The sequence below is a fragment of the Phragmites australis genome, chromosome 3, assembly GCF_958298935.1.
Source record: "Phragmites australis chromosome 3, lpPhrAust1.1, whole genome shotgun sequence".
NCBI classification, from domain to species: domain Eukaryota; kingdom Viridiplantae; phylum Streptophyta; class Magnoliopsida; order Poales; family Poaceae; genus Phragmites; species Phragmites australis.
The window spans coordinates 42,498,798-42,509,174 of NC_084923.1; the positions used below are offsets into that span (position 1 = coordinate 42,498,798).

The 10,377-nt window shown below is 46.2% G+C and overlaps 1 protein-coding gene across 1 annotated transcript; it reads right to left on the minus strand.

Annotated features, from left to right (window-relative positions):
* Window positions 1-5,817: 5,817 nt before the first annotated feature.
* LOC133913178 (uncharacterized) lies at window positions 5,818-9,583 on the minus strand. Its single transcript, XM_062356242.1, has 7 exons — window positions 8,737-9,583; window positions 8,545-8,583; window positions 8,368-8,438; window positions 7,147-7,211; window positions 6,978-7,067; window positions 6,805-6,897; window positions 5,818-6,534 (listed from the first exon to the last, which is right to left on the minus strand). The coding sequence occupies exons 1-7, from the start codon at window positions 9,138-9,140 to the stop codon at window positions 6,133-6,135; spliced, it is 1,164 nt and encodes a 387-aa protein (XP_062212226.1). The 5' UTR covers window positions 9,141-9,583; the 3' UTR covers window positions 5,818-6,132.
* Between the last annotated feature and the right edge of the window lie 794 nt (window positions 9,584-10,377).

Sequence of the window (10,377 nt, forward strand, 5' to 3'; positions counted from 1 at the left end):
TTTATAGAAACGACTAGCAGTCCAAGGATGTAGAGAAAAAAATTGAGTTATTAATGCCTCTCTTGTGAGAACCTCACTCTCCATAGTGTCATAGTAGATTTTTTAAGGTACAACAAGATATATAACATACGCATATCATATTTATATCATAAATACACATATGTGTACACATCCACATACTTTAGAAGGGATTGGGAGGCCAAGATTTCCAATACACGGGAACGCGCAATACTTCTATGTGTTGACTTATATGTGTTGCTTCCACTTTTTTCGTCTTGCGATGACGAATAACACGTGTTATAACTTATTTTATAATTTCCATTAATATTATGAGATGAGCATGAAAAAAAAAAGATATACTCCTTACGAAAGAAAAGAAATTGATGGCATGCAACAACCATTTATTTCTTCACGGAGAGATGGCTTCTCACAAATAGAACTATATTATTAATTGTGTAGTAATATAGTCTACTCAGCAAAATGATAAAATAACCCCCCCCCCACCTCCCTCCATCTATAAGACTGCAAGGGTGACATCAGGGTTGTCTGAAATCAAACGGTTTAAACTTAGGTCATTGATTTCCTTTTGAATAGAATATTTGAAACTAATATAAATGTTTGTATGAAACAATGGCTTTACAATTTCACTAATTTCTACTGTATCATGATAGAAATTCATGGTCAAAAAGTTTTTGAGATCATATAACATCTAAAACATCACATTGTAATCATGTGATGTAGTATGCTGGTATATGTTAATGTGATGGAATGTATACATAAACTATCCACAAATGTGCCAAAAAGTGACCTAGTAATAGCGAATCCCAAAAAACGAGTAAAAGCTGCCTCAATTAGTAACATGTACTTAATATTTCTCAAATTATTTGAGAGAATTTTGATATCTACAAAGTTACTTTTGCTCTAAAATGGAGGTTTCATGCCGATGTGCAGAGTCCATAGTCCATTAGTCTACATTTCCAGAATCTAGCCTGCATCAGAAGATGTGGGCGAAACTTTTGGTGCAAATGGTTGTCTCCATGCAAACGTGCAAACTGACGATCTGGACCATGCGATCCGCATCCAACGGAGTACCACGAGCCCACCATCCCGTCAGGCTTTTTTTTGCAGATAACCCTCACGCCCTCACGATTTGGTGTCGAGTTTGCCTAAGTGAGGAGCCTCCGCTGTCGTTCCTATCGATTGTCGTCCACGTTGTTGAACATGTAGCCATCTAGGACGTCACCGCCGAGCCTGGCGCGGTCGAGCTCGTTGACACCGAGCCTATCAAAGTCGATCCCATCGCCCCCGAGATCGTCAACACCGAGCCCATCAACGCTGACATCGCCACTGCTCGGCCACACACTGTCGCTGGCTCCCCGTTATGTCGTTGTGCACGTGTCGCCGTTCGCGCACCATCCACCTCGATGAGAGCCATCTTCCTCTTCCTCTGTCCCCTTCTCCCTCTCCCCTCTCTGCTCAGCGCCACGCCATTGAGCCAACAACCATGTGTCCTCCTGCGCATCTATGCCGTGCTCTGCTTCTCCTTGTCATGCGTGTGTAGCCATCCCGCCCGCATGCACGTCATCCTAGGCCCCGCTCACGTGCTACCCTGGCGAAGCTCGACTGACCGTCTCCTCTTGCACCGCCCCGGTCATCCTCTCCAGTTCCTCTCTTCCTCTTGCCACCGCACCCTTCGCCACCATACGCATGGCCGCAGCACAAGCGCGCCGCCACCACCCTCTGCTCCTTCCCACTGAGCCACCACGCCATCCAGGCTCTTCCTGCGCCATAGCATCGCACTGCATCGCTGCTCATACGCATGCTATCCTAGCCGTCGTCGTCGTCGCCACGCTCTGCATCCCGCGCAACCCGTGTGCACCACTGTTGGGCAAGCTACTTGAAAGTGCAACTAACCCTTAAGTGTGGTTTTGGTAATTAATGATAATATCTATGGACTAACAATATTGTTAAGAACTGTTGATAGGTTGTTCCATATGTGATGTATAGAGAAAAGATATGCATCAAGATGAATGAGCATCTAAGTGATTCTCAGGTAAGTAATGATAATACCTATATTGAGAATATGCATCAAGATGAACTAACAATTATGTTGAGAATTGTTATTAGGATTATTCCATAGGAGATGCATAAGAAATGAAGCGTGAATTCATTCAAGAATTCTATGAGATCAAAAAAGATGCATCATTGTCATTGAGCTCTTAGTGATGCTCATAAGATGAATGAGAAGCTAAAAAATGACAATAAGCATGAAGACTAAGTTACTTATGAAAATCAAGTGAATAAATATATGAGATTATCAATTAGATTTTATAGACTAACATATATGCTTTTGTACTCGAGGATGAGTTGGGGTTAGATTCCATAACAAGGCATGACTTAAATTAAGATATTCAATATGCCAAGTTGGAAGAAGCAAGATCAAGACAAGCTTAGTGGATAACTTGTGTATTTGATACTTACGGTTTATGTCTAAGTGATGAACCGGATGAAGATGATGTGAAAAGAGAGGTCTTCCATACTTGGTGTATGAGAAGCAATCAAGTAAACTTCATCAAACTTCCGGACGATCAAGTAAAGATCAAAATGGAAGCGAGGATGATCATCGTCATCAAGAGAAGAGGAGTTGATGACGAGCCTTGAGGAGCTATGAGAAGCATCGGAGCTTGGATGATGTGTTCGTCAAGTTCGATAGGATCGTTCAAGGAAAAGGTATAACTAGTATAGGTTTTACCGGTCTCAAAGAGTTTGGTGGGAGACTGGGTTATAGAATCGATAGACGTACTATCAAGAGGGACTGTCGAAAGCATTGCTTGATTATTGTGTTAAGTGCTCAAACTATGTGCTTAGTGTGGGATATGTTTGTGTTGAGAGTTTATTTTAGGAGTCTAGAGTATCTAAAAGGTGTTCTAGATCTAACCCTTTGTGTTATCGGTCTTAGTGATTAAAAGTGGTTGTAGCCAAGCCTTAATGGTGTTTAGCATGTTACATGTGGTTCCTAGTTTAATATTAGGGGATTAAGCTTTGAACCATGGGTGGAAGTGTCCGAATCAGTCTTTAGAGTGTTTCTAGCTTTGATCAAATGTGTTTGAGATCATAAAGTCAGTAAGGATGTGTAGCCCTCTGAATAAGCTTTCCGTAGAGTCTGAAATCATCGAAACAGGACTTCAAAATCAAAAGTTATTGTCGTTTTTAGAGTATCAGCTGTGCTGAAATCGGAAGTTCTGATACGTAAGGTTGGAAGTTTCGATGTCAGTCGAAAATTCTGATGTTTTAGAAATTCGGGGCTCTCGATTTGCTAATTAGTTTATAATAAGAAGTTACAATATTTTGGTCAAAAGTTCTGATCTAAATGGGATCGTCTGATATCCTCAAAGCCTTAGGTTCTCAGTTGGAGTTGTTGCTAATCGAAAGTTCCGATCCAAGCATAAAAAGTTTCGACGTGTGCTGGGAAAATGTTGTAACGACTGGTTTCTTACCATTAGTATTCTTGGGATTAGAAGTTTCGATCTGAGGATCAAAAGTTCCGATTAGTACAGAATTTACCCAACGGCTAGGTTTTCAGAGTGGGGTATAAATACCCCTTAGCCTCATTTAGTGTGATCAGTTGCTTAGAGGGCTTTGTGCTGCTCTTGTGAGGTGTTTTGAACTTGGTGCTTCACCTTGAGTGCTCACATTTCCTCTCTAACAAGATTTGGTTAAAATCAAGTCTTTGTGGCTTAGTGAGTAGAGAGATGTGTAAAGGGTGTTGTGCTTTGGTAGCCTATGAATTGTCGCATAGGTTGTGTGTGTTTAAGCATTCGGTGTTGATCATGCGCAAGTTTGGAAGTTTGTTACTCCTGTAGACCACCATCTCCTAGACGGCTCGGTTGTGGATTGCCGACAATCTACTTAAGTGAAGATTGTGACAAGACCTAGAAATGGTTGCAGAACTCACTATCTCCGGAGTGGAGAAAGAGTTGGTCATAGTGGAGGCGAGAAGTGCATATGTGCAATCTCATGAGGAAAAGGGTTGAAAAAGACCCGGCTCAAGGATGACCGAGCTTCCTCAACGAAAACATAGGATATTGATGGATATTCGAACTTCGGTAACAAATCATTTGCTTCCGTATTTACTTACTCTTGTAATTTACTTTGATATCCATGCTTTTATGCTTGTTTGTATGTGCATAAAGTTAATTTCGTGATTCTAAAATCTGCTATTTTGAACTGATCGGAACTTCCGATTTGGAAAATCAGAACTTCTGATGAACAGTAAAATCGAAACTTTCGATAAATAGTACCGGAACTCCTGATGAACAGTAATTTCGGAATTTCATATTAGAGTTATCTTGCTTGATTTAAATAATCTTTGTTTTACTCTACGATTGTAAGCCTCATATTGGTTTAGGATGTTTGTGCACTAGTTGAGTCTAACATATTTAGGTTTTTCATTTATGAAAAATCCATTAGTTTATTTTTACTATAAGTTTAGGCAAAATGTTAAAATAGACAAAGTTTTATTAAAATTCCTATTCACTTCCCCTCTAGATGATATCATTGTTCTTTCATTGTCGTGTGCTCCTTTGTGCCTCGTGCCGTCGCCCACCGCTCGGCCAAGAAGCCTGGCCGGTCATCTCCTTCCTCTCCGGCCATCTCCCCACGGGAGTTTCCCTAGCCAAGTCCGATGCCGCTTCTCGGGGGCGATGGGTCAGTGATGACAGGCTTGGCGTCGATGGGCTCTGCCGCATAGGGCTCGGCTACGTCAAGCTCGACGGCGGTGCCTTGGATGGTTATGGGCTCAACGGTGATGCCCTAGATGACTACTAGCTCAGCGACGTGTGCGACGGCAGAGGCCTCTCGCTCAGGCAAACTCAACACGAAATTGCGAGAGCGCGAGGGCTTATCTGCAAAAAAAGCCCAGCAGGATGGTGAGCTCGCGGTACTACTTTGGATGCGGAATCGTATGGTTCAAATCATCGGTTTGCACGATTGCACGGAGACAATCATTTGCACCAAAAATTTCGCTGAAGATGTGTTCCCTTGTCTTTTATCCTTATTGTTTTGAGATCCGATGCACTCCTGAAGGTAGAAAAAAGAAAAGAAAAAAGAGTTGCTAACTCTTGTGCCAATAACCAGCGATGAGTCAGAGAGGGAGCTGCGACGAGTTGGTTCCTTGAGCTCCCTCTTAAGCCAGCGAACTGGGTTAGATCCCTAGTGTTGACACCGGAGGCCCCTTTTAGCCTCCTCAGCTGAGAAAAAAAACCAGCGATGAGTCCTCTTAAAAAAATAACCAGCGAGGAGTACGAGCAACAAGGATATCCGACGGTAAGCATGTAATTTGCGACGATGCGCATGGCACGGACGGTAAGAGGTGATTTGAAGCTTTCTAGGGAGGACAAGGTGACAGATGGCCTGCCGGATTGCGGAACCTGGTCGTAGTTGGTGTCATTTGCTGACCTCATCATCGCGATAGGAAGCATCCGGGCCGTCCGTTGGCAGATCGCAGGGTGCATACTCGAGCATCAAGAGCGTTTTCTTTCAGGTTTATCTGCTGCGAACGTTTTTGCGTGGAGTCAGGACTCCGAGCCCTCGCCATCGTGGACGCTGCAGACTGCGACGTCCGAACCACTCCCTGAACAGAAAAGGAGCGAGAAACGAGCAATACCAGAGCGAAAAAATAGAAGCTTGCGAAACTCAGGCCGGCAGACAGCCGCTTATGAAATTGCAGGAAACACACAGCTAGCCGCCAACATAATAAGTGAAGAAAGAGACCAATTCTGGAGCAACTCTGATTGAATTGCATCAATGCATCACAACTGAGGGGAAGAGGCGTCTAAATATTATTGGGCACCATTCGTGCAGCCACACAGGGCGAAACGAACAATTTACAGATTTCGTACATACGTATCCCTGACAAAAAATCTCGGGACACACTGGGCGGCATGGGTAAGCCATCACCATAGGTAGTATTAACACCTCCGGGAGGCGAGGGACTCTCGTCTCGCCGTCCCCGCTCTGCAGCTGATCAGACCGCGTCATCACCGCCAGGAGGTGAGGCTGCTCGCCAGCCAATCCTCCGCGCTCAGCAGGTGATCAAAGCTGCGTCCTACGGATCGGCCAGCACGGCCGTCGTCAAATCTTCGGGCTCAACCACGCCACGATGTCGTTCATCACCTTCTCCTTCTCGGGCTCGATCAGGAGGTCATGCAGCAGCCCGTCGTAGAGCTTGATGGACTTGTCCAAGGACGAGGATTGCTCGTACAGCGCCCGCGAGCCCTCGGGGTCGGTCACCTGGTCGTCGGCGCCGTGCAGCACCAGCATTGGGACGGCGATCCGGTGCAGGTGCTGCTGCAGGTACGACGTCAGGCGGAGGATCTCGTAGCCCGTCCTGACCCGGATGGAGCCGGTGAACACGAGCTGGTCCGAGTACTTGGATCTCAGGGCCTCGGGGTCGCGCGACACCGATGGACCGTTCCTGTGTGAACCGGTGAACTGGTATCTTGGGGCGATGAGGGCAAAAACTGGTGCCATAACCTGCGGTAGGCAACAGAAAAATATTACTGTATTGAGAAGGGATGGAAGGGGAACAATGATGTCCGCAGACTCGCATACACAATCTACATCATACTCACAAAATTGGTAAAAAGCAGGAAGAAACATTGTTTTCTCTTCAAACAAATCAAAACAAAAAATGTGGAACAATGTGACTCGATGATCAGATAAATAGACAGAAACCACAAGAAACCATGCTTCTTTTTCAAAAGAAAAAAACAGAACATTTTGTTGGGAAAGAACAAGACATACCCTTATGATTGGGTGCGCAGGCTGAACACGAATAGCTGGTGATGTCAGGACAATACCGCTAATGCAAGTTTCTACCTCCGGATCAAGTGCAGCCTGTCAAGAATCAAAACAACAATTAGATATATGCAAATACGCAAGCACACTAATGGAGAAATAAGCCTCAATGATGTTACCTTCAGAATGATGCCTCCACCAGTTGAGTGCCCAAAGCAGAAGCATGGAAGACCAGGGTTCTCAGCTAAGACTTTCTTGAGGTACATTTTCTACATTGAACGGAGGGTGTTGGGTAAGAATCTATACAGATAGTCACAGACAACAGAAAAGATGCTCAATTGCTCATACCAAGTCATTTACGGGATGATCAAGAGACTGCACATATCCATGCAGACCATCACTTCCACCATGGCCTGTAACACAGCATAATCTGCAGGTTAGAAAAGACTAATGGATCTATAAGTCACAGAATTTCATTACAACCCTGCAGTTCAGTTCATATCAATTGTACAAATTCTGAATATCAGTTAGCTCATCTTCGAATTGTTTCTTGCATTACCATTGCCTACATGTTTAAAGAAAACTATGTGCGAAGTTCAAGTTAACCCGTGATTTGTTTCTCTCTACGAGGAGGAAGCCAAACTGTTGATGGAAATATTTGTTCACAGGCCATAGCTTCTTTAAGAATTGTTAAATGAAGCTGTGTATAATCTGTCAATAGAGTGGTGTACAAGTCAGTAATTCTGAATTATCGTGAGTTTTAGCTAAAGATACCAAGGTGGGAAACTGTAGAACTGATGAGCCTTAGCTAATCTCCAAGATTACAGACCAGCTACAGACACATGCAAATGGGAACACTTTAAGTGATGCACCATCATAGCTAAGCTCCCAGTTACTAAACAGCTAGCATGTTTTATCAAGGTCAGGGCCATACTTTGGCAGGCCTCGTATATTCATTTGAAACCTGAAAATCCATCAAATGTCCTTGAAATGTTGTGATAAAAGCTGGATCGCATTAAGATGACTCGGACTTCGTATGGAAGTTATAACCTAAAACAACCAAGGAATAAACATCCAAAATGAAGCATGTAAAAGAACTAGACATCAAAAGCCGAGCATAAAAATAGATAAATTCGTGCAGTTAATTTCAGGATTTAAGACCAAAAGCACTTCAGAAGCGAGTGAGCCTTTCTCTTCCTTTTCTATTTTCATAAAATTTCCAAAATTTAATATGCTCTACTAGATATTTTTGCGCTCTTTAGTTTTAAGACACACAGACGAATTTATGGTCACTGGATTTGACAACGACTATTATTCTTCCTTGAATTTATGGTCACTGGATTTGACAACGACTATTATTCCTCCTTTTTATAACGGAACTTGAGAGAAATTGACATCTTTATTCATTGCTGTAATCCATTAGTAATTATTTCCGCACTACTTTAATAAAGTTCACAATCAAACACTCACCAGTATGGATACAGGATCAAATCAAAACACACATGCACACGTAGCTCGCGGATAACAAGAAGCATCACAACCGAAAAAAGAGAAGGGGGAAAAACTCACCAGTCCAGTCCATCCCGTAGACCTTGATGCCGATCTCATTCAACCGCCTCGCTAAATGATCATACCTCCCACTGGCACACCAATCCAAGGAAGGTCAGGGTCAGGCATCCGCTACCAGCCAAGCCAAGGCATCATTTCATTTGTAAAGAAACTGATAAGAACAGGAACCGTCCTTACCTGTGCTCGTTTAACCCGTGCATGACCACGACAAGCGCCCTGCGTCACAAATCAACAGAAACAAAAGACGAATGATCAGCACAATAACACCGGAGGGAGGAAAAAAGGAACAAAATTTGCAGGCACATGTGGGCTCCCCCTGAATGGCTGGATTCAATTCCTCCGTTTCATGAAGAGGCGCCCTTCTCTCACCTTGGTTTAATGGTGGAGGAGGGCAGGTGCGGCCACCAGCACTGCGTGAAGAGCGTCTCGCCGCGCGCGGTGGGGATGAGCTCATACTCCCGTCCGCCCTCCCGCACCCGGCGCACGGCCACCTCCCTCCGCGCCGACGCCTGCCTCCGCGCGGCGACCATGGGCGACCCGGCCGGCACCCGCAGCACCACCGCCGCCTTCCCCTTCTTCCCGCTGGCCCCCGAAGCGGCCGCGGCGTCGACGGCGGCCGCCGCCACGGCCCCCGGCCGCGCGCGCCACCGGAAGGGCAGGAGCAGGAGCAGGGCCAGCGGCTGGAGCACGGCGAGGAACCGCCGCAGCGCGAGCAGCGAGAGCAGCGCGCTCAGCCGCCCCGCCGCCTCCGCCGCCTGCATGCTCCCTGCCATCCTCGCAACCACCGGCTCCCTTCCCTCCTCCTAATCCTCTCCCTCGACGCGGGCCGCGGGCTGGTGGGTTGGGCTGGCTGGTCGTCGCCGCTCCTCTCGCCTCTCGCTCCCTGAAAAAAGCTCCCGATCCCGGACCGATCGCGCCGGCACCGCACTAAAAATGGATTCCTCCAGAGCAATTCTCCACCGCCACCACCTAAAATGGATCGCTCGTTTTTATCGAGTCAATTTATCCCGCCGTTTTTAGCGGCCCGCCGCCGCCGCCTTAGAATCGGATTCGCGCGGCGGATGCGAAGAAAGAAGAATTTTGATATAAAAGCCGAAATAATCGCAGCGTAAAAAGGAGAAGAAGTTGAGTAGGGTTTCGCTGCGCGGTTGGGAGTGGAGGCGAAGCTTTATAGCCGTCCAGTCCACCGCACCGAGAGGCGGAGGCGGCAAGGCAACACCAAGCGAATCAAACCGAAGCGAGGGCAGGCCACCTCGTCTCGCCGCGGCGGGCGGGGGTCGTGGCCGTGCGGGGGGCCCACGTGGCGGTGCCCGACCGGGTCCCGCGCGCCAGCCTCCTGCGGCGGAACGTGTGGCCGGGGTTAAAGGTGGAGGACGCGTGGCGGCTGGAGGGCGGATGGGGGCCGCTAAAGGGGACCGAGGGCGCCGGGAGCCGTGGGACCCGCATCGCAGCGGGTGTGGGTTGGGTCTGGTCATGGGTCGCTGTCGCTTATCCCTTTCGTTACCCCCCCCCCCCCCGGCCCCCCGGTAGCGTCGCTCGGGGCCGTCGTCATCTGTTGGCGTGGGGGTGGGCGGCGCGAAACGGGCGGACGGGAATAGGGGCATCTCGAACTTTCGGGAGTGTCGCCGCATATGCTGCTGCTCCCCACCATCGGAGAATACATGTGGGTACTTTATTTTATGTTACTGGTTTGGTATGGCTCTGCCTTACAGCTTCATTTCGATCCGTTGTTTATAAGTTTATACAGTATAAAATAGTTTAAGTATCTATCTAAGTATAAATAAGATGACTTACTTAAACATATTTGGTATATTTTAGCTTTATAGATTTTTGGAGCTAGGAATATTTAGCTTTGAGACTTTTTGAAGTTGAAATTCTGCCAATTAGATATTCAGGAGAAAATATACGATTTACCATCGAATAATTACTGATTCTACAATTTGTCATCGAATAAATTCTGTTTACTTTTATACCATCGAATAAATATTTCAGTTACTTATATATCATCGG

What these genes read in the sequence shown, in the direction of transcription:
- LOC133913178 (XM_062356242.1), bottom strand. Translation starts at nt 9,140, where the DNA reads ATGGCAGGGAGCATGCAGGCGGCGGAGGCGGCGGGGCGGCTGAGCGCG. An exon ending in TCCTCCACCATTAAACCAAG is followed by an intron (nt 8,584 to 8,736) that starts GTGAGAGAAGGG and finishes TTTGTGACGCAG; the next exon opens with GGCGCTTGTCGTGGTCATGC. An exon ending in ATCATCCCGTAAATGACTTG is followed by an intron (nt 7,068 to 7,146) that starts GTATGAGCAATT and finishes CGTTCAATGTAG; the next exon opens with AAAATGTACCTCAAGAAAGT.